General features: G+C 47.6%; 2 protein-coding genes across 4 annotated transcripts; one reads left to right on the top strand and one right to left on the bottom strand.

Annotated features, from left to right (window-relative positions):
• Positions 1-2,028: 2,028 nt before the first annotated feature.
• RASL12 (RAS like family 12) lies at positions 2,029-14,843 on the top strand. Of its 2 annotated transcripts, XM_049611788.1 has the most exons (5): positions 2,029-2,605; positions 4,451-4,507; positions 10,506-10,579; positions 11,279-11,469; positions 14,119-14,843. In XM_049611788.1, the coding sequence occupies exons 1-5, from the start codon at positions 2,503-2,505 to the stop codon at positions 14,492-14,494; spliced, it is 801 nt and encodes a 266-aa protein (XP_049467745.1). In that variant the 5' UTR covers positions 2,029-2,502; the 3' UTR covers positions 14,495-14,843. The 2 variants fall into 2 exon arrangements, with proteins under 2 accessions (XP_049467745.1, XP_049467746.1); XM_049611789.1 differs by lacking the exon at positions 2,029-2,605 and having other exon boundaries at positions 4,481-4,507; positions 10,506-10,857; positions 14,119-14,833.
• A 1,523-nt stretch (positions 14,844-16,366) lies between these two features.
• On the bottom strand, positions 16,367-26,931 carry SLC51B (solute carrier family 51 subunit beta). 2 transcript variants are annotated; one of them, XM_049611790.1, is made up of 4 exons: positions 26,741-26,931; positions 19,970-20,181; positions 18,848-18,938; positions 16,367-16,591 (listed from the first exon to the last, which is right to left on the bottom strand). In XM_049611790.1, the coding sequence occupies exons 2-4, from the start codon at positions 20,064-20,066 to the stop codon at positions 16,378-16,380; spliced, it is 402 nt and encodes a 133-aa protein (XP_049467747.1). In that variant the 5' UTR covers positions 20,067-20,181; positions 26,741-26,931; the 3' UTR covers positions 16,367-16,377. The 2 variants fall into 2 exon arrangements, with proteins under 2 accessions (XP_049467747.1, XP_049467748.1); XM_049611791.1 differs by lacking the exon at positions 26,741-26,931 and having other exon boundaries at positions 19,970-21,063.
• Positions 26,932-27,303: the final 372 nt, after the last annotated feature.

Below are 27,303 nucleotides of genomic sequence, written 5' to 3'. Positions count from 1 at the left end.
GGGTCGGGCTACTTTGCCCTGGCAGAATAACCTGTCTCTTGACTTCCAGTGTCCGAACTTCTGTTTGCTAAACAGTTGTGGCTTCTTGGTAGATGGGTGAGAAGTATGTGCTATTCATGTCGGGGGAGTGGAGAAAACTATCTTTTGCTTTTGTGGGCCATGGGCTAAGCTCTGGGTTGGGACACTTTCATGTTATCTCATCTAATCCTTAATATTATCCCTATTTTAAAGATGAGAAACTGAAGCCCAGGAGGGCAAAGTAGTTGATTCCATGGTCTGACAGTAAATGGCTCATTCCAAAGGCCTTTCCAGTCCAGAAGTGCAACTGGCACTTCTGGGTGGACAAGCAGCCTACAGATGAGGAGACTGAGGATGGGGAAAGGGGCTGGTTGCAGTTGTGAGGCTGGCACTTTTATTCCCAAGCCTCATACCAGAGGCACACTTTGGGCACTTAGCAGTCACAGCTGAGGGCTGAGTAACCAGCTGGCAACTTGTTCAAATAGTCTCTGACCTAGATGAAAGTTAAGGGTCATCTCATCCCATCTTGCAAGTCATGATGGAGTCTCCTTACAACACCTCCTGGAAGTGGTCACCCCCTTGGTTGCCTTCAATATTGGGGGGCTCACTTCCTCTAAAGACAGCCCCTTCTAACTACAGCTCAGATGGTTAGCATTCACACACCAACCTGGAACCTGCCTCCTTACAGTGCCCATCTACTGGTTGGTCTGCATTTTAAAGGAAAGTAACTTGCCCAGCATCACAGGCAGGGACCTAACAGAGCCCAGGTTTACACCCAGTTGGATCTGCAGGGGTCCACAGCTTACCCTCCAGCAGTTCGCCAATGAGCTTGGTTCTCTTCCCATAGACCCCTTCAGAACCAGTCTGTCCTCTCAAGACTGGGGCCAGCCCAGGGAAGTGGCTGGAACTTGGCTCCCACTTTTTCTCCACCTACAACTCAAAGGAAAACCCTTGGGCATTAGCTCTGTGCGTGAATTTGGCCCGAGGGTGTAATCTAAACAAATTTTTCCCAACACCTTTCAGTCTTAACACAGCTGGTTTACCATTATCTCCTACAAATACAATTAGGCTGAGTCAGTATTCATGTCCTATTCTGGGAAAGAATTTTCCTTCCTGGTTGAGAAGTTATTACCATCAGGCTCTGACCCCAGACTGCCTTCTGATCTGGCTTTCCATTTCTTTTTCACATGGGTGGGTAGATTAACTGGGGGAAAGAGAGGGAATTGGGGATGTGGGGTTGGAGGGAGAAGGGCTGCAGTGAGAGGTCTCAGACTCCTATGCCCTTTCCCACTCTAGCCTGGAGTATATTTCAAAAGAGAGGCTCCACCTGGTTCTAGAAAGTCCTCAGACCTAGAACGGAGGGCTGATGCTGTCACTCTCAGGCTTGAATCATATAATGGGATTTTGGATTTATTTTCCCCTTTCTTTAGTATATAGATGGGGACACCAATGCTCATAGAAGTGAGGTGACTTGCCCAAGGTCACCTAGTGAAAGAGCTGGCATTAGATTCCCTATGTAGGCCCTTTGCTCTGTCTCCATCATGATCAGATTTATCCTGGGTCTCAAAAGAAATGTCAGGTGACCCCTATCAGGCTCATCCATCAATCCTGGAATCATTATAGGCATGAGAGGGTGCCAGGTTTTAGGATAAGTAAAATGCTCCGTTTACACACTAGGCCACAAACACATGCAACTCATTAACTCCCATCAGGGAGAAAATAGTAATCCAGGATGGGTTAGGTTTCTTGAAGCTGGATACATATTGACCATGAAATGTTAGTAAAGAAGTTTCTTCCCCTTCTCAGGAGTCAGGGTTCTGCCTGGAGTTTGCAGTGATGCCTGAGAGTCCCCACACCGAAGGGCAGGGTAATGTAGTTGGGGGAGTTGTGTGCCAAGGCTGAGCTGGCTGTGACTGTGACCTAGAGAAAAGGGCAAGGCTGGGAATTGAACCGGGCAGGCTTCCCGGAGGAGGAGGCGGGGCCAGCTGCGTAGAACAAAGGAAGGAGTGGATTTTTTTGCAGGTGGAAAGAGATTGCACGGAGGTTCAGACTAGGCTGAAAACATCCTTCCCCTCACTCCGCCTACCCCAGCCTCTCTCTCTCCGGTCCTGGGCCTTGCCTGCAGGGTCCGGGGGAGCTCCAAGTGGCGACAGCGCTGTCTTCCAGGCGGAGCCTTGCTGTGGGCTGTACGGCCGGCCAGAGCTCCCTCCCAGCGGGGGGCTCCCGCAGCCCTTACAAGGAGTTTGGCGGCTCTCCGGGCGGCCCCGCCCGCCAGCCTCCACGGCCCCTCCTCCCGCCCGGCTGGGCCGGGCCGCGGGAACGCAACCCTCTCCGCTCTCGACGCCGGGCCCGGCGCGGACATCGACGGGCCTGAGCCCGCGAGTGTGAAAGGAGCCGGCGACTAGCTCCCTAGGGCCCCAACAGGCGGGCACGCGGCTCGGGGCCCTTCGGCAGAGGACTTGTGACCTTCTCAGCAGGGTCGCCATGTCCTCGGTGTTCGGGAAACCCCGCGTGGGCAGCGGGTCGCAGAGCGCGCCCCTCGAGGTCAACCTGGCCATTCTGGGACGCCGCGGGGCTGGCAAGTCCGGTGAGTTGGGTAGCGGGGCGGAAGATAAGGAGTTAGGGGAAGACCCGAGAGACGGGGAGCAGGTGTGGACGCTGTGGACTTGTCTCCCACTGGCTTTGGGGCTTCCTGCGCCCAGGTGGGTTGAGTGAGACACCGCGATTTTCTTCTTTGCCTCAGTTTTTCTGTTGCTTGTTTCTCTACTATGTTCTCAGCTCCTCCATCTCTCATCTGCCTTCTGTTCCTTGCCTGTCTTTCCCTTTGTGTCTCGGACACCAGTTGTCTTTCCTCTCTGCCTGTATCTGTGTCTCACGGTCCTCTGCTGATCTCTCCCTTGCTGTTCACTGCTTTCCATCTCCTCTCCCTGGGGCGAGCAGTCGGCCCTGGTGACTAGCACTGCAAGGACATGATCTCTAGCTCAGGCCCCTAGGAGCTTAGTTACAGCTTTGCTATTCTTCAATTTAGTCTGGGGATGAAGGGAGGTGGTAGAGGTCACTGGCTATTGGGATTTTCCAGGGAGGGGCCACCCCAATTCAATGGATTCTGGAACAAAGTGTGCATTCTTATCAAACGTAATTTTCAAGGTAGACCCCTGTCTTGACTTTCTGGAAACCCCTTAGACTACCATCCCAGGTGTCTGGGCCTTGTTCTTGATGAACCTAGATTTTGGGTTGCCACTGAGATCATTTCTGCCAACACCGAACTCTGGCTTAACCACTCCTGGCAGCTCTCACCCAAGTGAAGCCCAGGTGGATGGGTGTCCCCGTAGGCAGAGACCCAGAAAAAAGTTTCGTTCCTCCGTCCTGCCACTTCACAGTCCCAGGCAGCTAAAGGTGGGAGGGCTGTTTTCCAGTTACAGCCATTAGCGACTGGCCAACAAGGGCTCAGCTATGAGTTTCTTTCCCCAGAGTGTTCTTTGAGACTCGCTGGGATCCTACTCTCCACTTTTGAAACCAGCCCCCTGACTCAGAGAGGGGACTCTGAATCATGTTTTCCTACAGAAAAGATTTGCCCTTTTCCCTTTGAAAATCAAATTGTAGTTCTGTCTTTGGTATAGTTTAGCCAGTGACTACATGAATGAAGGAATTTAAATTTTAAAGTATGTGTATTCCCTGGGTATTAGTTTGCAGAATGACACTGTAAGGAATCTTGGGAAAGAATTTTAAGGATTTTCTTTAAAATCTCACATTTCTTTTTAAGAGTCTGGCACAATAGTTGGCTGGCCCTGGGGCTTTATGTCACTAAATTCTGAACAAAATCAAAGTTCTATTAATGAAGTACACTTGGGGAGAACTTCATTTTAGGTTTTCCATTCTTTGGGGCATCCATGATGAGTGTGGAGGCCCTAGTTGGAGCTAAGACTTGAGATATAGAGGACCAAGGGCTAGAATGTGTTTACTTGAGACATGGGTGTTCATACTCACCCTGGGGATCACAGACTGATCAACTGAGCTCTTAGTCTTTGGTGTATAGCCAAAACTGGAATAAAAGTCCCATATTTCAGAATTTTCATGACTTGACCAGGGTGGGGGATGTCTAGGTAACTGGTTGAGTGGGTCCTGGACCCCTCAGTTTGAGTCTTTAAAAACACCTGTTAGGCTTGCCTCTCATGGTTTTTCTTGCCATAAAAAAAAAAAAGGCCAGGATGCAACTAGGGGGACATGGTTCCTTATATTTCTGGTTTCTTCTGAGCTTCTTGAACCAACTCCCCGGCTCCTAGACCCATTCCCCCAAAGAGCTGAGCTTAGTGTCAGCCAGGAGTCACAGAGGCTAGATAAGTCCTCCCTAAAATGAGAGGGGCAACCTCTGGGAACCAGCAGCCAAAGACAGCAGGGGATGACTGAGCCAGCTTCTTTCTGTTTCCTGCAGCTCTGACCGTGAAGTTTCTGACCAGGAGGTTTATCAGCGAATATGACCCCAATTTGGGTAAGGAACCACTCCTCCCCATCCTCCTACTGTGTCCCACTTGGATCCCCCCTACCCCTGCCCCCATGCACCCACCTACACTGTGGTGGGCCCAGGCCTGACCAGGATTGAACATCTGGGGGCAGAGGGGAGGAACCACCCAGGATGACTCAGCCCGTGGGACAAAATGTTTTACATGCCAGAAATACATCCTTCCACAGCCCACCCCAGACAATTTGGGGGTTGGCTTAATTAGGAAAACTGAGATAGGCTGATTTGTCCTAAATTATGAGGTATGTTGAGACTTACAAAAAAAAAAAAATCAAACATAACAGAACGTCTGCAACCATTAAGTGTTGGTCTTCAAGATGGCCACTCAGTATACTTTTCCAGAAAAGCTGGACAAAGCATTTGAGAAACTATCTAGTGCTACTGGTTGCTGACCCATTTTTGAACCACACAAGAAAACTCATCTTGTTTTATAGCCATATCATGGTATATTGGAAAAAAGGATGCTCTGGTATCAGTCAGAGCTAAGTTTGAACCCTAGCTCTGCCATTTACTGGCTGTACAGCCTTGAAGCAGTCACCTAATCTCTCTGAGCTTCTGTTTCCTCATCTGAAAAGTGGGCATAAAGATGCCTATCTCAGAAAATAACTGTGAGGATTAAAGAAATGACACATGTTAGCCTAGTATTTGACTCACAGTAGGCACAATGCATACTCGTTTTTCCTGCCCTTTTCCTTAATGTTTACATTTATAACATTTGTTTTTTGTAAACTGTTCACTGAAAAAAATGGTGTGTCTGGATACTCTTAGCCTTTTGAAAATGGGGGGTTGCAGTCTTGGATTCTTTTTCACTCATTCCACTGATAAGAATGAAATGAAGCATTTGTGGGACCCTGAGGGCTCTCCAGGGAATCCCAGGGATATTGGGCACAGACTGGAAACCGCAGTACAGCAGGGTGTGCAGCAGGGCTCTGAGGGAATGTGCTGTAACACCTGAAGGAAAGAGCCCCTTAGCCCCTTGGTGCCCTCAGTTCACACTGGAATATTGAATCCCAGTGTCAGAGCAGGAAGGGACCTCAAGGCTATTTAGTCTATTGGGTTCTAGAATTTTTTCCCTAAGTAGCAGAATCCCTTCTTCCAAGGTGATCTTAAATAGAACCCCAAGATGTCAAAGAGAAAGCAGAGGGGGTCCCATGGTTAAGTCAAGAGTACAGGGCAGGTGACTCACTGATAGTCCCTAAGGGATTTGTTTTCTCAAAGCTTGGTTTGACTACCTGCGCTATGACACAGCCCCTCAGTGGAACGGTGGAAGAATTAGGCCCAGGGAGCTGAGGCTTCTGGGCCAAGGTCACACAGCAGATCTGAGGGGTCTTTTTCTTTTAATGTTTATTTATTTTGGGAGAGAGAGCAAGCAGGGGAGGAGCAGAGAGAGAAGGAGAGAGAATCCCAAGCAGGCTCCATGCTGTCAGCGCAAAGCTGGACGCAGAGCTTGAACTCACAAACCGTGAGATCGTGACCTGAGCTGAAATCAAGAGTTGGAAGCTTAGCCAACTGAGCCACCCAGGCGCCTCCTGAGGGGAGCCTTCTTGATTAGCAGAGGTCAATGCCCATGGGGGTGGGAAACAGGATGTAATTGTGTGCTGGTCAGGGGAGTGTTGAGAGAGGCCAGAACATGGAATCAGAAGCAGTGGGGGAATTGAAGACAGGGAGGAGGTGGGAAGGAAAGCCATACAAGCAGGGGGTATTTGGGAAGGGAAAATGAGGATTTCCAAGGGCGGTTCCTCAAAACACAGATCCTGCCTAGCTCAGATATTACATGGAGAATACTTAGGCTAAAAAACATTAGCTGTTTATCTGAAATTCAAGTTTAATTGGTCATCCTATATTTTATCTGGCATCTAGCCTCCAGTTTCTTCGTCCCTGCCCCCAATTCATACCTTTCCTGCCGGGTCTCGCCAGAGCCTACTACAGTGGTGGTTTGGGCTTCCTGATTGAGTAATTTTGGAGTTCTGACCTGATAGTGGAATGTGTGGTCACACTGTCTGGGGGCGGGGGAGGGGGGTGCAGGGCAGCCCTCCACAGTGGTCAGTCACCCCAGGCTTAGGTCTCTCTCCCCGGCCTAAGAGCCTGTCAGCTGGAGAGATGACCAGATGCTCCCCTTCAGCCATTCTGGGAGACCAGTCCCACTCCTCCTTGGGATTCCGCCCCAGCATCTAAACATTCCAGCCACTATCCCATGACTGCCTGCAGCAACAGTGGAATCTAGGACCAGAGCCTTTCTTTCTGTGGAGAAAGACCAAGGAGACCAAGGAGAGAGTTAGCCATCAGGACATGTAAAACAACTCTTGCTCCTTTTCAGAGGTCTTCCTTGAACCCAAAGTGAGCTTCTCAAGCATGGAAACCTGTGTTACTCATTTCCGTTTCTAGCATGGAGTGCAGTACTGGGCATGACATATATACTCTTAAACATGAGATTGAATTTTGGTTTTAGGTTTAGCCTTTAAAGAAGAGCTATGACTATTATCCCCATTTTACAGGTAAAGAAACTGAGGCAGAGAGGGCTCAGTGATTTCCCTATGGAGAACCTCAGGTACAAAGGAAGATGAGTATCACTCCAGTGCCTCTTCACTTAGGAAGGCCTTATGTTCTAGAGGGCCTGGAACCAGAGGTCTGCATGGCACTAGGCTCTGGTTTCCCCATCTGGAAGATGGGACCAATAGCTTGTACTCTGTCTGCATAAGGGTTGTGGCTGGGAATGGTACACCTGGGTGGCTCAGTCGGTTAAGCATCTGACTTGGCTCGGGTCATGATCTCATGGTTTGTGGGTTTGAGCTTCGCGTTGGGTTCTGTGCTGGCAGTGCAGAACCTGAAGCCTGTTTCAGATTCTGTGTCTCCCTCTCTCTCTTGGCCCTCCCTCCCTCCCTTGCTCATGCCCAGTCTGTGTCTCTCTCTCTCTCAAAACTGAATAAACATTAAAAAAATTTTTTTAAATGTTGTGGCTAGGATTGCTGGTAGGAGCTGAGAGAATCAGTGCCTGTGGAAAGGCTGTGCCTGTGCTGAGCACTCCAGGAAGCGCAGGGGTCCCCAGGAGGGAGTCCTCTCAAGGAGGAGCTGGGGAGCACCTTGCCTGGCTTTCTCGGGGCAGAATGACCGCTTCTCACCTCTCTTGTCCTCATCCTGCTCCAGCAAAGATGCAGGCACCATTTCTGAAGCATCATCCTACATGCACTCTGACCAGAGCTCCCTTTGGCACCTTTATTATTATTATTTTTTAAATGTTTTTATTTATTTTTGAAGGAGAGAGAACAGAGCACGAGCCGGGGAGGAGCAGAGAGAGAGGGAGACATAGAATCTGAAGCAGGCTCCAGGCTCTGAGCTGCCAGCACAGAGCCCGATGCGGGGCTCGAACTCACGAGCCGTGAGAGATCATGACCTGAGCCAAAGTCGGACGCTCAACCGACTAACCCACCCAGGCGCCCCTCCTTTGGCACCTTTAAAAAGACTATTACTGGGGCGCCTGGGTGGCTCAGTTGGTTAAGCGGCCGACTTCGGCTCAGGGCATGATCTCGCGGTCCGTGAGTTCGAGCCCCGCATCGGGCTCTGTGCTGACAGGTCAGAGCCCGGAGCCTGTTTCAGATTCTGTGTCTCCCTCTCTCTCTGACCCTCCCCCATTCATGCTCTGTCTCTGTCTCAAAAATAAACGTTAAAAAAATTAAAAAACAAAAATAAAAAAAATAAAAAGACTATTACTGTAAATGAGGGGAAAATAGTTTGGGAAAAGAAGCTTCTCTCAGCATGAAAGTCCCCAGAATGTTATTTAGAACTAGGAATTATGAAACCCATGTGGTTAAGGACCCCAGAATGCTCTGGAGAGCAGGACTTGGTGATGGGAAGACAGGACAATACTGTGACTTGGAAAGGACCCCCTATCTCACCCTGCCATGGGGGAGGAAGCCAGATAAGATGACATCTGAGGCTTCTCCAAGCTCACCCCTACATGTTCCTCCTCCTCAGCTGGCCTGGGAGCTTCTGCTCTTCCCCTGTGCTCTGCCCAGAGTTGGACGATCAGCTGGTCCCCTGAGCAGAGGATGATGGGCAGCGCCATGGGGAGGCAGCCCAGTCTAGAAGGCCTGAGTTCACATTCCTTCTACTGATGGAGTGCTGTGTGGCAGTGGGCAAGGTCCCTCCTCCTCTGGGTTTCATCTCTCTCTAGTGGTGCTAACAGTAACTTTGAAAGGCTGTTATGCTGTGAGGAACCACAGGAGACCAACACTAGGCTAAGATTTTCCCCTAGACTGGGCAGGACTCAGTGACTGTTTGGGGAGGGGGGGTGTGGCACAACTAAAAGGGGTGCATCAGACAACTTTGGCAGGAAAATAAAGAAAAATCTGAACAAGATGTAGGCATCTAGGGGCAGCTCTTCTTGCACTAAATATAGTCAAACATTTGGGGCATATTTTCCATTAGATTTTTTTTTTTTTTTTTTTTTTTTTGAATAAGAGGAGCTATTTTTCCAAGTCCCCAGACAGGCTGGGGATGGGAGCTGTCTGTGATTCCTGCTGGCTGCTAGTGGACCTGGCATGTGTCCAGGCCTGGCTTGACTGCCAGTGGCCCTCAGAGAAAAGTGGTGGTGAATTCAGCCAGGGTTGGGGAGGTGGAGGAAAGCAGAGAGGGCCCCAGTTCTGCCCAGGGGGTCTTCTTGGGGTCACTTGGGGCACCCAGGGAAACATGATGGCCAAGTGGGCTCACACACATGGGCCAGTGGCACAGGGGAAGGTTGGAGATAGAAAGAATGTCAATATGACAATGAGGTCCTCTTTGTATGCCAGGCCATCTGCTGCTTTCTCAGGTTTGAGGGTGTGAGATGCAAAGAAAGAAAAGGAAGGAAGGAAGGAAGGAAGGAAAGTTAAAATTCATGAAATCCAAATAAAGTCAGTAGTTTAGTTCATAGTATGGTACCAATATCAATTTCCTGGTTTTGATCATTTTACTACGGTTATGTAAGGTGTTAACCTTGTGGGGAGCAGAGGGAAGGGCACACAGGAACTCTCTGTACTATTTTGCAATTTCCACACAAGTCTAAAATTATTTCAAAAGAAAAAGAAAAAAAAAGTATCAGTTAGGAATGTGAACCTGCCCTGTCAGCTTTGGAGCATCACAGTCCCCTGTCCTTTACCAGACATGTATGATGGGCCAGGCCCCATGCCTGGGGGCCCATCTAGTCCTCACACAGCCCTATGAAATGCAGGAACAAGCATTTAGCACAATGCCTGGCACAGAGTAAAATCTGAAAATTGTTTAGCCAATGTTATCATGTTATCCTCATTTTAAAGTGAGGAAACAGAGCCTCAAAGAACTGCTTCAAAGACTTGGCCAAGTCACATAGCTAAAAGGTAGCTGAAGTTGGGTTTGATTCCACATTTCCAACCTAAAACGTTTGACTATGCTAGACTCCTCTGCTGTTATTTTGATGAGGAATATTTGTAAAACCTTCTTGGGACTTCTGGACACACACACACACACACACACACACGTTGTGTGCTTTTCCATTCCCATCTCTTGTACCACTGAGTGCAGGAGGATTGTCCTTGGGGCCTTCCTGGGGGCCAGGTATTTGTGGTCAGAGGGAAGAGAGTGCAGAAGCTTGGGGTTTGGAGGGGATAGGCTGGCAGTGTAGCTCCAGAGGTCTCTGCTGCTAAACAAGACCATGGGCCACACACTTGATCCTGTAGGCTTGGTGGCCAGACCCAGAACACAGTCCCAACTCCTATGGCATGTTCTGTGAGTGACCTCTTATGCTCTGACCCCTGACAGGTAGAGCAGCCTCTCCTCGGTGGGAGGTTCTGTCTGTGTTCTCCATTTGGGTGCCAGCCAAGGCCTCCCCAGTTGTCCCAGCTCAGCCGGCTCCGGAATAGATCCCCAGGGTCTAGCGCAGGGAGGTGGGGACTCAGACCCAATCACCCACTGAGCAGCCTACACTGCCTCTGACCTGGCTGACCATCTGTTGCAGAGGACACCTACAGCTCCGAAGAGACAGTGGACCACCAGCCTGTCCACCTGAGGGTTATGGATACTGCAGACCCGGTAACAGTACCCCCATTACCCCTGGAGAGCTGAGAGCCCATGCAGCCTCCTGGGAAGTCCTGGTCCCAGAGTGGATGCCTCAGATGGGAATGTGTAAACTTTTTAAGCTCTAGTTTGCTGTGTGACCCTGAATGAGGTGCTGACCTCTCCATTCTGGAATCTCTTCGTTTGCCAAGTGAGAAGGGATGGGATGGGGCCTGGGGAGACCTGATGGTTGCTGGCATCAACTCAGAGATCCTCTCTTCTGGGACTTGATGCTCACATACCCATGGAGACAGGTGCTTACAAGTGTTTACACAGAGACCCTCTTCGGCCCAGGTCCCCTCAGTGCACACATTCTCCCTATGTTCTCACCATCCCCTGCCAGGACTGGATACCAGTTATTCTCAAAAGCCAAGGGACACCATCAACCTGACGCAAAACCAGCAGCGCCCAGGGATAGCCAGGTCTCTGTAGCAGCCATGCCAGAGTCTTGGCTCTGTGCCTCAGAGGCCAAGGTCTCCAAGTCTCTGACTGGGTGGTGGGAGTGAGGCTTACAAGACAATGTCTCCTTTCACACCAAGCCAAATCCACACTCAAGTGCCCCTTTAAAAAGGACTCTGTTGGGAACAATATACAAAGACCCAGAGAGTGGGGAGGTGGGTGGGCAGCTCAGGTGAAGGCCTTTGCCCCCACCGAGGCTTCCCTCCTTCACCCCAGGATACCCCCAGGAACTGTGAGCGCTACCTGAACTGGGCCCACGCCTTCCTGGTGGTATACAGCATGGACAGCCGCCAGAGTTTCGAGGACAGCAGCAGCTACCTGGAGCTGCTTGCTTTGCACGCCAAGGAGACACAGCGCAGCTCCCCTGCCCTCTTGCTGGGCAACAAGCTGGACATGGCCCAGTACAGGTGAGCACAGACAGTTTGTCCTCCTCTCTGGAGTTCACTTTCCTCATTTGTAAAGGCTGGGTGTCATCATTGGGGATTGTTTAGCTAAATTTGAATACTTCCCTCAAATTTAGGTTAAAGGGTAAGTGGTCTTCCAGACAGGCAAGGGCAGGAAGGGAGGAGCTTCTGGCCCACACAGGGGTTGGACCCTGAAAGTTAGAAGAGATGCTACCCCTTCCATCCTCATGGGGCTTTGTGGTCTTTCTCGGCCTCACCCTTCTTGCCTGTCTCTAGGACATTCCATCCTCACTCTCCATAGCTTGTTGATTATTCAGTGCCCAATTCCAGGTCTGAGAAGAAAGGCTGTGATTGGCTTCTGTAATCAGGTGTCTGCTCTGGTCCAGCCAGCTCTAGCCTCACCCAAGCATGGCCCCAGGCTCACTCCACAGTTGGCTGTGCTGAGGGCAGGTTCTCTTAGACTGAGTTGGACTTGAATCAGAGGTCACAGACTGGGCCAGAGGGCAGATTACCAGCAAATACAGCAGCGTTTTGCTTGGCGAGCACAGAGTTTTAAAAGACCTAGAATTGGAATGCTTTGAGGAGGGGCATGCTCTCTCCAGCTGACCACAGGCCTTACCACTCCCCATGGCTTACCTCCACCCTCCCTATACATTTGAGCTGCTTGCCTGACCCCTGAAAGCATGATGCTTACACTTGATGAGTGACCCCACTGGCCTTCTTCAACACTGACATTTGTCCTATGTGGCCAGCCCACCTTTGAAGTATGGCACCTTCCACCCATTTTCCACCTGTCCCTCCCTGTGTGTGGCTGGTACCCTGCTTCCCCAAGCCTCAAAGGCCCATTCTGGTATTAGCATGGAGGGGACTTAGGTGCAGAACAAATCAGATGGGCAGCGGGACGGGGGGTACAGTCTCATGAAGAGGGGCCACGGTAGGAGCCTTTACTGGCCATTCAGCCCTCAGACCAAGACAAATTTCATCTCAGGAAGTGAAGGAAGTTGTGTGATCTTAAAACCAAAAGGTGATCTTTGAGGAATTATAGAGCTCACAGTGCCTGCCAGAGGGGTCAGAAGACTGAAATGTGGTAAATTGTCTTCAGTATGAGGAAAAAATTTAGACAACTGTTTTGATCCTGATCTTTGCCAAAGGAATTGCCTAAAAATGGTTTGGTAGCAAATAACAAAGATTATGGGACTCAAATGAAGCAGTTTCAATTCCCTAAGAAAAGTCATGACAGTTATCTTCATTTCCTTCTTTGATCAAGTCCTGAGGTTAGTGGATCAAGATTTGATGAGCAGTAAAACTTCTAGCTGACCATTGGTGTGTCTCCCATAATTGTCTTGCAGCTAGAAGGTAAAACATGGGTTAGAGCAGTGGTTCCTGAACCACTGATAAAATTGTCACCAGGCTGCAACAAAATAAGAGGATAATATTACATACCTGTGTCACCCATTCACAAACATATATACATGTACGGGGTGCTGCATATTCTAAAAATTCACGTTTCAAGCCTCCAGAGTGACAAATCTGTGGATTCAAGCCCATCATAAAAGCAAATAATACCAAGTATTCCTTCAAAAATGTTTCTTAGGAAGCAGTGAGCTTCCAGACAGGACATCAGCCATGGGTGGGGAGTCTAGATGCTCTGGCCCTGGCCCTTTTTGTCCCAGTTACTCTCTGTCTGATACTCCCCTGGGCAACTAGCCCTCTCCCAGTCCCCCTCCCCCTGCCAATTTAACTTTGGCTCAGGAACCTCTTCCCACCAATACCCACCTGTCTAATGGGCTCTGCCACTGTCCTTGGGAATGGCGGATGGGGTGATCAGCAGTGCAGGGTGATCACCAAGATCCAGCCAATGGAACCTTGACCTCAAGACCTCAGGTACCCCCTACCCCTTCCTTCTTCTGGATATCTGACCTACCCAAGAGCCAGTTGTTTTCCTCTCACCTTTAGTCCCATGGCTTTCAGGTCCAAAACTTCCAGGACCTCCCCAGTTAAGTATTCGATCCCACCGTCACAAAAGAGGAGTATAAGACGAAGCTGACAATGAGTGCTGTTCCCTCTCTCCTTTTCTTCCTCCTTGCAATGAAATGCCACCCTTGCTCTCTCTTGCCCCTCCCCTGGACAGGCAGGCAAAACTCCCCATGGGCCCTGAGAGCTCTGCTGACCACAGGTATCCTGAGTCACCTCACCCACCCTGCCTCTGTGGGTCACACCCTTCAGTCCAAACCACTGCCTTTCTCTAGAGTCAATCCCACAGACCTGGGCTGAGGGTGGCTCATTTCCTGACCAAGGACCCATGCTGGCATAGACGCAGGGCTGGGAATGACCATCTTCCTCAGTGCACAAACAGGGTCTGACCAGTAAGCTTCTCCCTTGCCTACAGCTTTGTTCCTAAATTCTGGCTTTGGTGAGGTCAGCCATCATTCATTGAGCACTGACTCTGTGCCAGGTACTACACTAGGCACACAATACAAGTGGTCTTTCTTAATTCTTTTAACAACCCTGAGAGGTAGAGGTCACTATCCTGTTGTACTGATGAGATGACTCCAGCTCACCAAGCTGGTGAGTGGGGAGCCGAGTGCAGGCCCAGGCCTGCCCCACTTGGATGCATGCTCCTGACCCTGCCTCGCCCTGCTTCCCCACCAGGCAGGTCACCAAGGCAGAGGGTGCAGCCTTGGCTGGCAAGTTTGGGTGCCTGTTTTTCGAGGTCTCTGCCTGCCTAGACTTTGAGCATGTGCAGCATGTCTTCCACGAGGCCGTGCGGGAGGCACGGCGGGAACTGGAGAAGAATTCCCTGCCCCGGCCCCTGTTCATCTCCGAGGAGAGGGCCCTGCCACACCAGGCTCCGCTCACTGCCCGGCATGGGCTGGCCAGCTGTACCTTCAACACACTTTCCACCGTCAGTCTGAAGGAGATACCTGCCGTGGCCCAGGCCAAGCTGGTCACTGTGAAGGCATCCCGGGCCCAGAGCAAGCGCAAGGCACCCACCCTGACCCTGTTGAAGGGCTTCAAGATCTTCTGAGGGCACCCCTAAGGATCCCAGACTTAGGGGCTGTGCAGGGCTGCAGGATAGGGGCTGACTTCTCACCACTGGCTTTCCCTCTGATGGAACAATAGCCCTCGCCCTCTGGCGGACAGTTGATCCCTCTTCCAGCACCAAGTAATTTCCCTGACACCCAGTTTACTGTGTGAGCTGGAGGGACAGGCAGAATGCTGCTCTTAGTCCCTCCAGGCCTTGGTTTCCATGGTAACCACTGCCGTTCCCCCACCCTGAAGGGAAGTAGCCACAAGACAACACGGAGACCTGGGTCTGGCTGAGGTGGAAGGAAATTGCAGTGTCCATCATGGTGCCATCACCCCTTCCTGCTCCAGCAACAGCCAGGCCAGATGTGGCCCCTAGTAGACAGCTCTGGATGGATGGTCAGCACCAGTAGGCCCTGCGTACAAGGAGGCCGGAGAACATTCTACAGGAGCAGACTTGAGGTCCTGGCACCACCTAGTGGACGGAAAGGGTAGAGCGGCTACAGGTTTTGGGTGGCCTGAGCCTGGCCCTCCTGTTGTCTTCTGATTTCACAGAAGTCCCAAGCACCAAACCCCACAGTTTATCCAAGTAAAATCTAGTTTAAATAATCCTATGGGACAGCCTGTGAGAAGCAAAATTCTCAGGAAGGGCTGTTTCTGGTACTTTGCCTCTCAATGAGGATAGAAGGTTGGGGGCTCTAGGTTGCCTAGGGTAGTGAGCATCCAGTGTTTTAGTCACTAGGAAGCAGACCCCCCTTGTTTTCCCATCTTAAATTAAGGACTCTCTCCACAGACCCTCAGGACCAGCTTCCTGAAGCTTAATGATCGAAGCTGCAGAAAAAAGTCATTCTCTCTAGTGACCATCACACAGGATCCAGAGAGCCTGTAACTGGCAGTATCAGACATCCTGTGGGCACCATTAGCCTGTCCCAGGCTCGTAGGCAGAAACACAGTAGAGCAGTTTGTAATCTGATCCAGCAAGACCCAGTACCTTTGGCAATGGGTCTGAATGTTCAAAGTCCACTTTTGAAAGATAGAACCTAAAGCATTTTTGGCCACCATAGCTTATACCATAACACTGTGGCTCAGATGTGGGATCAGGACAGCTCTCTTGGGATTCCATTGTTAGCACAGGGAGCTCTATAGTTTTCTAACTCTGTTTACCTCAGGGCCCCTGGCCCAAAGGAAATCTCTCGTAGACCCTCAGCGGATAAGCAGATAAAGGAAATGGTTCTGGTAGGAGGAAGGGGTGGCAAGGGGATTCTGAGCCCAGAATCCTGCTCTTGGCAATTCCAGGAGCTTGGATTAAGAACAACGGCTCTAGAGGTACCTGGGTGGGTCAGTCAGTTAAGCGTCGGCCTTCAGCTCAGGTTATGATCTCGTGGTTTGTGAGTTCGAGCCTCACGCCAGGCTCTGTGCTGACAGCTTAGAGCCTGAAGTCAGCTTCAGATTCTGTGTCTCTTCTCTCCCTGTCCCTTCCCTGCTTGTGCTCGCGCTCTCTTGCTCTCTCTCTCTCTCTCTCTCTCTCAAAAAAAAAAAAAAAGTTTTACATATAAAAAAAAAAAAAAGAACAACAGCTATAATCCAGCCTTCAGCCCCATTATGTAGATGGAGAGGTTGAGGTCAGAGACAGGCTATGAACTCCTCAAAACCACACTAGAAGTCGTAGCCCAGCTTCCTGACCCACAGGCCAGCTATGGATTTTGCGATTTTGCTCCAAGCCCCTTGTGTTGAACCACCCCCATTGGAACAAACTGCATTTCCAAATGCCCACTTCAGATGCATTTTAATAAAAAGGAGGGTTTTTTTTTTTCATAACAATATTTTGATTGCAGTTCATTCACTGAATCTGCTGACAACATGGGGCGGTGCTCTGGACCCCTCCTAGCTCTCGGATTCTTGTGGGTCTGGAAGGAGAACCAGTGGCGCCTTTCTCCCTTTTAACTCAGTTTCCACCTGGGCCAAATTTTGCTTTTCTGAGAGCAAAGTCTCTCTTAGCATGTTCAGGTTGTTGTCCTCTCTGGCTCCGGCCTCAGCCAAGTCTTGGACTTCCAGAGTTGTTGTTTCCAGTTTGTTTTTCCTCAGTGTCTTTTGATTTCTGGGAGGAGAGAAAATGCTGTTGAATCGGGGTTCCCTGAGCTGGGGGACTGAGGGGCTGGGGCAAGACTAGGTCTCGCAAGTGGACTAGCGAGGTGGAAAATCCAGTGGGCAGTTCTGGGAACTGCTGGGGGAGAAAGCCAAGATAGTGTGATGTTCTTTTGGCAGAGAAACAGTTTATACTCACCAGTGCATCGTCTCCCCAGATCCTCATTGCCACCATGAGCTCAACTATTATTGCTACAGGCTCCCCTTCAAGGTGACATGTGGCTCAAAAAGGTCAAAAAAGCACATACCTTAGACATGCACTTAAGTCTCCTGACTCTGGGTTCTGTGTTCTTTTCACCAACCCACACATTTTCTATCCCAGGACTTCATTCTACTTAGTTCAGGTCCTTGTTACCCCACACCCCATCTCCACCCTCATCCCACCCCATCCTCAGACAAACTACTTTAGGGAAATTCCTAACTAATCTTCCTGCTTCTAGGTCCTTGCTTTTCCAAACCAGCCCCCATGCCTCAGTCATGTTTCTAAAACCGTAGTGTGCACACATCTCGCCTTAACTCAAGCATCTTTAGTGGCTCCCGACTGCCCATGTCCTTAACCTGGCATTCAAGACCCAGCCTTCCTTCCAGTAACTCCCCTAAATGTCATCTCCCCGAAGGTGGTTTTACTCAAGGTACCCCTAGATTTCCTGGCCAGAGTAGAGGGACCGAGCTGTGGTAAGAGCTGACTGCCCAGAGAATCTGCTTGGGCCACAGGAGGAGTAGCTCATTGTCTGCCTTTCCCATGGACGGCCACTTTGCTCCCGAGTTGACCTTGTTGAGGGCAATGCCTCCTGACAGGGTAAGAAAGGCAAGGTCACCTTTTTAGAAGCTATATCCCTTTGGTTCCTCTTATGTCCTGCATCCAGACTAACCTTGGTAAAACATAAGACTTTCACGTCCCTGTTCAAAGCCATTCCCTGGCTCCCCAGTGCCCATGAGCTAGAACCTGAATACCTTGTCATGGCCCCCAGGACACATAAATTCTGGGTCCTGCCCCCTTCTTGTCCTCCCTCTATCCCCATCCCACTCACATGCCACAGCCACATGGCTGGGCCCTCCTCCTCCAGCGCGTCAAGCTTGATGTCTGCTCTCCCTCAGTCTGGAAAGCTTCCTTGGCCCACCCTCCCTCTATCTCTTTGCCCTGAAGGCCCCAGATCCCACTACTGTGCTCCCACTGTACTCTGTATGTCCCATACTGAGCATCTGTCACTCTGAACTACACTTGTCCCCCTACCAAACTGTAAATTCTATAAGGCAGGGGCTGAATCCCTCTTGCCCATGACTATGGCTCCCACTCTCAGAACAGAGCTTGGCACAGAGCAGGTGCTCAGCTCTTACCTGCAGAATGAGTAGTGAATGAGGCCACAGCAATTCATAAGTACTAGTTCTCAGTGTGAACAAAGGGCACTGGGTGTGTTTTTTGTTTTTTACTTTATAGCAGAACTATGAAGAAAATTCATGCATAATATAAAAGCATAGAAGGAAGAGCACAGAAGCTAGGCCAACATTTCCTTAGATCCTTAATTACCTTATTCTGTACAATGGAAATAAATAACTTGTGCCTGCCCTATCTTACAGAGCTGTCTTGAGGGTCAAATGAGAGAACGTGAAGGTACTTTTTAAATTGTAAAACATGGTACGGATATGAGGGAGGGGTTCTCATTATTTTTGTTTGAAGGTTACTGATAGTGATGACTGGTGGGTATATAGTAATTGTTGAAAGAAAAATGGAAGGGAGGGAAGGAGGGAAGGAGGGAGGAAGATGTGTGAACCAAGCATTTATTGAATCATTTCTAGAACCCAACACTGCCAGTTGCTTGGGGAAACAAAATTGAGTCAGATGTGGTCTGTGTCCTCAAGGAGCTCTCAAAAGTCAGCCCTGGAAGTTTATCATCCAGGGAATTTAGCAAAATGCCAATGACCACCCCAGACCCTTTGTATCAGAATCTCTTACTTGTGAGAGTGGCAGAGCTGGGATTTGAACCCAGACCTATGTGACTCCAGAACCAGAGATCCTGACCTCTGCTTGCTGGCCAGGGACAGGGGGTAGTAATCAGGGACAGTTGCTAGTTTTTCAACAGCTTTGTGTTGTCAAAGGACTCCAAAGGCTGCATTTTGCTGTCCCAAAGGGTGGCTAGCCAAGCCCCTATGTGACCCCTCCCTAGATTTCCCCACCTCCCCAGAGACCACCCCTAGGCCAGCTCCTCACCTGTTTGCCTGGATGCTCTTTCTCAGGAGGACAATGCTTATCACAATCACCACACCCACCAGGGCAAAGATGGAATAATTCCAAGGAGATGCTGGGGAAGGACACACAGAATGGAGCCTTGAGAAGAGGCTGGGTGCCCCTCAGGCCCACCAACAGTTGGGGCTTGGGCTCAGCCTCAGCTCACAGCACCAATCGTCCTCTGCTGTAGGCCGGGTGTCAGAGACCCCTGCCCTGCAGGAACTCAGTTGTGGGGGAGAGAGACCGGGAGGCATGATTTCTGCTCTACAGAAGCCCTAATCTAAAGAGGGACAGCACGGCAGTTGGATAATTGTGTGGAAAGCGGGGGTGTGGGTGGACATAAACTTCACACTCCAGAGTTGTGCCAGAGGCCAGCCCTGTGCAGTGCGAGGAAAGGAAGGAAGGAAAGGAGGCTGGGGGTGGGAAGGAAGGGATGGCTGTAAAACTGTTCCACAACTGCCAAAAGAGAACACCTGAAGTGGCTAATCTGAATTTGGATAATAAGATCTGTCCACACAGTGCCAAAGCGAGTCAGGGTCCAGCCTCAAAGCTATTGCATTAGCTGTTCCCCTGCCAGGAATGTTCTTCCCACACATAATCTGCGTGGCTAATCATTTCATCTCCTGTAAGCCTTTATGCAAACAAGAGCATCTTAGTGAGGCCTTCCTTGACCATAGTACCTACACTTCTATCCCCTTTCTGTGCTTAGTTTTTCTCCTTATTACTCATCACCAACATACTATGCATTTTACTTGTGTGTCTGGTTTCTTTACTCTTTCATTAGAATGTATGCTCCATGAGGGCATGGACATTTGTGCTTTATTCACTGCTGTAACCTCAGTGCTGAGAACAGTGCCTGCTGCACAGAAGGAACTTAATAAATACTTGTGAACGATTGAATAAATGAGTGAATGAATGACCACAGCCCAAGGAGAGGAGGGTGCGGGTAGGCCAGACCCCTTGGGGAATTAAGACCCCTCAGCCTCGGTCCCCACCTTGGAGGACATGTGCATCCTGAAGGATGAGGCTGTGTCAGGAGGCTTCAGCCAAATTCCACTGTGTTGAGGACAGACCCCCACCCCCGACCAGTCCCCCACCACTTACCATCTTCTACCCGAAAAAACCAAAGCATTTCTTCGAGCAGTTCCTGAGGCACCACGGTGCCAGCTGGAGCTTGGATGACACCGTCATTGTGGTCCATGCCCCTGTTCACGGTTGGGATACGTTTCTGACAATGAAATCCTTAGGCCCCTCTGCTCCCGAGCTGCCCGCCTGGGCTCCTAGGTTCTGGCCCTTGAGCAAAGCCCTGAAGACCCCTGGAAACAAAGCAGAGAGCATGGATGGATACCCCACCCCAGTTTGACCTCCCTTACTACCCTAACCCAGCTCTCCTCTGGCGCAGAGTTACTGGACCAAGACTGCCTCAGGGCAGGTAGGGTCTGGAGAGGCAGAAACCATTGAAGTGGGTGACACTCAAATATTTATTGAGACTCATCATGTGTGGAGAGGAGCACTGACCTGGGAGTAAGGAGGATTGAGTCACTGGCAGGCTGTGGGACCCTTGTAGGGGACATTTTTCATTTTTGCCTGCCCAGCATCCCCATCCAGCTTCTGCAGCCCAATGCACTAGGTCACCCGGGTTTCTTAGCAAATTGTCCCACCTCTCACCATTGATGCCATGTAATAGACTATCACAGGCTCCTGTCTCCCCACAAAGCCTGGGCCTATCAGTCTCTCTTCTGGAGACCTGAGACACAGAGCTGAGAATAGGAAAAAGTGCCAGAGAAAGGTAGTCGCCAGCTCCTGCTACTGAAAGCTGGGCTCTCCTCTTTCTCCATCACCATTCCTAGGCCAGATTGGTCAGTCCTCAGCAAACCTCTGATAACTTTTTTTTTCTTTCTCTTTTTTCTTTTTCTTTTTTGGACATGTTGTCAGAATTGTTTTTCTGCCATTTGCAACAGAAAAAACTGAACTCATGCTCCCTGGATAAACCCCTTCCTTAATTTGAGCCTGTTTCCATTCCCACAAAACAAAACAGGTTAAGCTAATTGTATTTACCAAACCTCAGTCAGTCTCAAAACAGTCACACATCGTGCTTGACATATTCTTATACTACCTGTGCTATTACTACTTCATACAAAAATTCCCACTCTCCAGATTAAAATAAGAAATAGGTGCAATTAACTTTGTTTAATCCAACATATTTTGTTTAATCCAACATATCCCCAAAAGTACCATTTCAATGTAATCAATATAAAAATGGTTGAGATATTTTGCATTTTTTTGTACCAGGTCTTTGAAATTGGGTGTAAATTTTACACTTATTGCATGTCTCAGTTCTGACTAGACACATGAGGCTTCTGTATGATACATCCCAGGTCTGTGTCCAGGCTGGGGCCCGGCTGTGGCAGCTGATTCTCCCAGCTGTTCTGGGCTCCTGACAGGAGGCCTCAGGCCAAGGGAAGTGAGCCTTGATCTAAGACCAAGGGGCTGGCCCCTCATCTGGCTCTGCCTCTGGTTAATTTGTCTAGGCAAATCCCTGGGTCCTCTGAAGAACAAAAAAGGAAATAATAAAAATAGAGGTAGAAATCAATGAAATCAAGGCAGGGGGGAATTGACAAGATGAACAAAACCAAAAACCCGTTTTTTTTAAATATATTTATAAATAAATCTCTGGCAAGATTGATCCAGAAAAAGAGAAAAGATACAAATAGAACCAAAGTTAGACCAGAGATTTAAATATATAGAAATGTGTTTTGAACCTGGGGCACCTGGGTGGCTCAGCTGGTCAAGCATCCAACTCTTGATTTTGGCTCAGGTCATGATCTCATGGTTCATGAGTTCAAGCCCTGTGTGGGGGTCTGTGCTAACAGTGCAGAGCCTGCTTGGGATTCTCTCTCTCCCTCTCTCTCTCCCCCTCCCCTGTTCTCTCACTCTCTCTCAAATAATTTTTTTAAGTGTATTTTGAACTATGTACTAATAAACTTGACAAACCAGAAATGGATGAATTTCTAGAAAAATAGAAAATGTCAAAACTAGACAAGATACTTGAAACTCTCAGAAAAATAAAGTCCAGGTCTAGATGGCTTTAATTGTGAGTTCTAATAAACTCTCAATAAGCAGATAATTCTTACTTTAAATAAGTTGTCCCCCAAAATGAACAGCACCAATTGGATTGTTCTTTTAACACTGGTTTCAAAACTACATGAGGACCATGCAAAAAGAAAAGATGATAGGCCCACTCACTTATGAAAGTAGATGAAAAAATCCTAAATAAAGTACTAATTGCCCAAATTCAACAATGTATTAAGAAAATCATTACCAAGGAAGCTTAATACCAGGAATGGAAGGACAGTTTGACATTAGAAGCTTGTATGATATAACTTTTATGTGGATTCTAAAAAAAAGAGTTAGGGGCACCTGGGTGACTCAGTCAGTTAAGTGCCTGACTCTTGGTTTTGGCTCAGGTCATGATCTCATGGTTTGTGAGATCGAGCACCGGGTTGGGCTCCATGCTAGGCATGGAGCCTGCCTGGGATTCTCTCTCTCCCTCTCTCTCTCTCTCTTTGCCCCATCTTGCTCATGTTCTCTCTCTCTCTCTCTCTCTCTCAAAATAAAGAACTTAAAAAAAATGAATAAAAATAAAAATAAAAAATAAAAAAAATTTAAAAAGTCAAACTTGTAAAAAATGGAGGGAAATGGTAGTTGCCAGGAAATGTTGGGGGAGAGATAAGCTTTATATTATTTAAGGGTACAAACTTGCAACTAGTAGTAAATAAGCCATAGTGATCTAATGCATAAAATAGACAATAATATTATGCTATAATTATGTAATGTGATAAATACAATTACAAAGACAATCATATTACAATATATAAATGTATCAAACTAATATACACATGAAATTTACACAATATTATATGTAATAGAGATTCAATTACATGAATACATAAATAAACTGTAAAATTTGATAGGAAAGATGTAAAACTCATAATTCTCAGATGACAAGATCATCTACTTAGAAAGACACACAATTAGAACTAATAGAAGCATTTAGTAAAGTTGCTATATACAAGTTCAATAGCATTTCTCACAATATTAGTGAAATTGGAAAATTCAATAAAAATAAGACGTCACTCATAATAGCATCAAAGCCATAAAGCATCTAGATAAACTTTTCCAAGCATAGAAGAGACCTCTATGAAGAAAATTTTAAAACTGTAGGACAAAAAAAAAATTTGGTCTGAATAAATGGAGAGACATCTATGATTTTGGAAAGGATAAATATATTATGAACATGTCAATTATCCCCAAGTTAATCTATTAATCCAATACAATTTCAATCAAAATTCTAGCTGGACTTTTTGAGGATCTTGATAAACTTATTCTAACATTTATATGGAAAAAGTAAACATATAAAAGTAGCTAAGTCAATCTTAAAAAAAAAAGAGGAGAGACTGACCCCACTAGAGGTTGAGACATAGTGATAAAAAATGTGGTTTTGGGGTGCCTGGGTGGCTCAGTCACATGAATGTCTGACTCTTGATTTTGGCTAAGGTCATGATCCAAGGGTTGTGGGATGGAACCGGCATCAGGCCCTGAGCTAAGCCTGGAGCCTGCTTAAGATTCTCTTTCTCTCTCTCCCTCTGTCCCTCTCCCCCACTCACGTGCTCTCTCAATCTCTCTCTAAACAAATTTTTAAAATATGGTTTTGACACAAGACCAAATCACTATACCAACGGATCAGAACAGAGATTTCATAGAGACCTATGTACACGTGGGAACTGGACACACTAACCAGTAGGTAAAGGAGGAATTGTTCAGTGGATGATGTCAGGGAAACTAGCTACTGATGAAGAAAAGGAAGACGAGGTGCACATCTAACAAACAGCAAACTGAAGTAGACACCAAAATTAAAGACCTAATTGGAAGAGGAAAAAATGTAAGTTAATAGAAGCAAGGTAGGACTTCTTAAAAGCTCAAATCTTCAATAACAAAAAAACTGATGGATTTGATTATATCAAACATAAGATTATCCATTCAATGAAGAATACCCTCAATAAAGTAACAAGCACATTTCCAGTTGGGATAAGATATTGATGACGCTTAAAATCAAGAAAAGACTGATATCTAGAGTATATAAAGAATTCTTGCAAATTAAGAAAAAGATAGGAACCGTAATAAAAGCTAAAGGATATAAACAGGCAACTTACAAAATCAGAAACCCAAAGGCTAGCAAGCATATGAAAAAGTGATCAATCTTTTGGTAATCAAAAGAATGAAAATTAAAATAAAAATGAAATAGCACTTGACATCTATCTGATGGACATAGTTTAAATGGTAGATAATGCTGTGTGTTGGTAGAGCTCTGGGACTATAGCCTTAGGCACTAACAGAGGGTGTGTAGACAGGCCGCCATCTAGAGCAAATCAGCCAAAGTGTACACGACTCACGACACAGCAGTTCTGCTCCTGAGTATGTATATATCCCAAAGAAATTATCCCCAACAGATAAGGGGGCATGCCATACCACTTAGGAAAATTCAAAATATATGCACACAAAACTACACGTTTTACAAAACACATTTTTAAAAAAAGATACACATTACACATATTAGGATAGTTATCTCTGGGGGAAGAGGAAAAAGGGGGCAGGAATGGAAATAAAAGTAAAGAAGTAAAACAGAAGAGTTTTGAACAGACCCACGGTGAAAACGTCATGGGGCTAACCAAAAACAAACACAAAAAGAGAACAGAGCGTCTCGGAGGCAATCTCAAGCTCCCCTCTTCTGATACGGCTTTCTGCAATAGCTTTGGACGCTCAGGAACATCCAAAGATAGCTGGATAGCAAACAGCCAACTAGAAAAACAAAGTACTAGTAAAAGGATTGACATCAGAGTTTTTTTCCAACTCTAAATGCTCTGTGAGAAATAAAGAAGCATCTACATATTTTGAGGGGAAATATTTTGACACAAATATAATACTAAGCAAGTTTGGGGCACCTGGGTGTCTCAGTAGGTTAAGCGTCCGACTTCAGCTCAGGTCATGATCTCACGGTTCATGGGTTCGAGCCCCACGTCGGGCTCAGTGCTGACAGCTCAGAGCCTGGAGCCTGCTTTGCATTCTGCCCCTCCCCTGCTCATTCTCTGTCTCTATCTCTCAAAAATAAATAAACTTATAAAAAATTTTTTTAAATACTGAGCTAAGTTTTTCATATATGAATGATCATTTGCATGTCAAGATAGAGATGGAAGTCAAGGAGAAAGAAAGTGTTTTATTTTATTTTCTTATTTTAAAAAATTTTAAGTAGGCTCCGTGCCCAATGTGGAGTCCAGTGTGGGGCTTGAACTCATGACCCTAAGATCAAAACCTGAGATGACACTTAGTGAGCCACCCAGGCGCCCCCAAGAAAGATCTTTTTTAGACTTTCCTGGACTTGGAAGCTTACTACCTACTTACTCATTACTTACTGAACATCTGTTGAATAAGGAAAAGACAAAGTTACAGGAATGGCTAATGTATGATTTGCTGTTCCAGCTCCAGCTGTCTGTCCAGAGCACTTGCTAAGAAGGGTTGTGATTTTCTGTCCAGTCTCAGATGCAGGAGGGTCTGGATTAACTAGCAACATTGGCCATAGGCTCCTGTCACATATGCAGACCCCCCCCAGACCCACAGAGAAAAGAGCGTGAAGGTCAAGATAGCCAACACTGACTCTTTCTGGGGAAGTGGATGGGGCCTGGATATGTGGGGTGTTCACTTTGAACATTTCTGTACTGTATACGTTTCTCATGAGTACACACTACCTTCATGCAAACAATACATGTAATTATATATTTTTAAATGTATGTATTTTGTATGTATATTTTAAGTATTATTTAGCGTATTTGTATTTTTTTAGTGTTTGTGTATATTCTATCTTTTGAGACAACAGTTCCAATTTTGGATGTTTAATTAATGGAACTAATAAGATGTCAGTTCTTCCCAGCTTGATCTATGGATTCAGTGCAATATCAATCCAAGATCCCAGCAAGTTATTTTATGGATATGGACAAACTGATTCTAAAGTTTATATGGAGAGGAAGACCCAGAGTTAGTCAACATAACACTGAAGGAGAAGAGAAACATCAGAGGACTGATGCTACCTGATTTCAAGACTTACTATAAAGCCACAGTGGACAAGACAGTGGTGTACAAATCTGCATGTGGGCTGATGTCCACAGTGGAATGTGTGTTTTAAATGTGTATAATATTGTTATAATAAACATACGCCAACAAACAAACAATGACAACATGAATACAAGCCTAGAACTGAGAGCCAGCCCTCCCTGCTTGTGTTAGAGGCCACAGGAACAAAGGACACGTTTCCTTCAGAGCGCTTATCCAGTTTCCTTCTAGAATGGGCATCGTATTAATATACCTGCTTTAAAAAAATTATTAACTAGGGGCACCTGGGTGGCTCAGTCACTTAAGCATCCGACTTCAGCTCAGGTCATGATCCCACAGCTCGTGGGTTCGAGCCCCACATCGGGCTCTGTGCTGACAGCTCGGAGCCTGGAGCCTGCTTCGGATTCTGTGTCTCCCTCTTTCTCTGCCCCTCCCCCACTCATGCTTTGTCTCTGTCTCTCTCAAAAATAAATAATTTTTTTTTATTATTAATTAAACTTCATGATTTATTTGGCTTTCATTTTTCTGTGAATGTCTTTTTTCCTATTCCAGGGTCCCATCCAGGATATCCCATTGCATTTAGTTATGTCTCCTTAGGCCCCTCTGGGAGATTCCTGTGTTTTACACAGGGCTTAACCATCTGCCATGGGACCGTGATTCCTGCCAAAGAGCCCGAGCCACCCATCCCCATGGGAGGTTGATGACACTCACCTGGGATCTGACTTCCTGGGCCTGCCTTGATCTGCTGCTGGGAGCAGCGTTGGTTTCTATGTCCTCCCCTTACCGGAGCACTGGATGGTCTCTGTGCCTGAGCACCCGTCACAGCCGTCACCTGGGGGAACAGTGCTGTAGAGCCTGTGGCAGTGGGGCCCAGCTGGTAGCTCTGCCCTTAGCACACGCCCAGGCCTGGAACCTCCTCTGTCACTCCAGGGTGAATGACCTCTTGAATGAGTGGCCTTAGATGACAAACAGGCTCCGCCTGGCTTTCACGATCTGCAAGAGCCAGCAGCTCCATACTTTCCTTCCTATATGTTGATCTGAAGTAAAGAGAAAACATGTGGACTGTCTTTCCAGCCCAGGCAATGGGCTGGGGAAGACCCTCAGTCTGGGTGTTCCATTACTGCAGGGGGATATGTGGTATACCCGCCCCAGGCCTCTGTTTCCTGCTATTATCAATATTTAACCACAGAGCTGGGAGCCAAGCCTGGCCTTTTATAGCCTGTGCTTTCTCACAGTGAAGGTCATGGTCTTATGTAAATTCCCTACAAGAAGCA

This window comes from Panthera uncia (assembly GCF_023721935.1).
Source record: "Panthera uncia isolate 11264 chromosome B3 unlocalized genomic scaffold, Puncia_PCG_1.0 HiC_scaffold_1, whole genome shotgun sequence".
NCBI lineage: Eukaryota > Metazoa > Chordata > Mammalia > Carnivora > Felidae > Panthera > Panthera uncia.
Note: the sequence above shows the minus strand (reverse complement) of the source record. Positions and strands in the feature narration are given on the sequence as shown.

Excerpts from the sequence above, each read along its gene's own strand:
- RASL12 (XM_049611788.1), top strand. The coding sequence starts at position 2,503 with ATGTCCTCGGTGTTCGGGAAACCCCGCGTGGGCAGCGGGTCGCAGAGC. Across the intron at positions 2,606-4,450 it reads CCGCGGGGCTGGCAAGTCCG|CTCTGACCGTGAAGTTTCTG; the intron begins GTGAGTTGGGTA and ends TGTTTCCTGCAG. Across the intron at positions 4,508-10,505 it reads CGAATATGACCCCAATTTGG|AGGACACCTACAGCTCCGAA; the intron begins GTAAGGAACCAC and ends CATCTGTTGCAG.
- SLC51B (XM_049611790.1), bottom strand. The coding sequence starts at position 20,066 with ATGGACCACAATGACGGTGTCATCCAAGCTCCAGCTGGCACCGTGGTG. Across the intron at positions 18,939-19,969 it reads GTTTTTTCGGGTAGAAGATG|CATCTCCTTGGAATTATTCC; the intron begins GTAAGTGGTGGG and ends GTCCTTCCCCAG. Across the intron at positions 16,592-18,847 it reads AAGAGCATCCAGGCAAACAG|AAATCAAAAGACACTGAGGA; the intron begins GTGAGGAGCTGG and ends CTCTCCTCCCAG.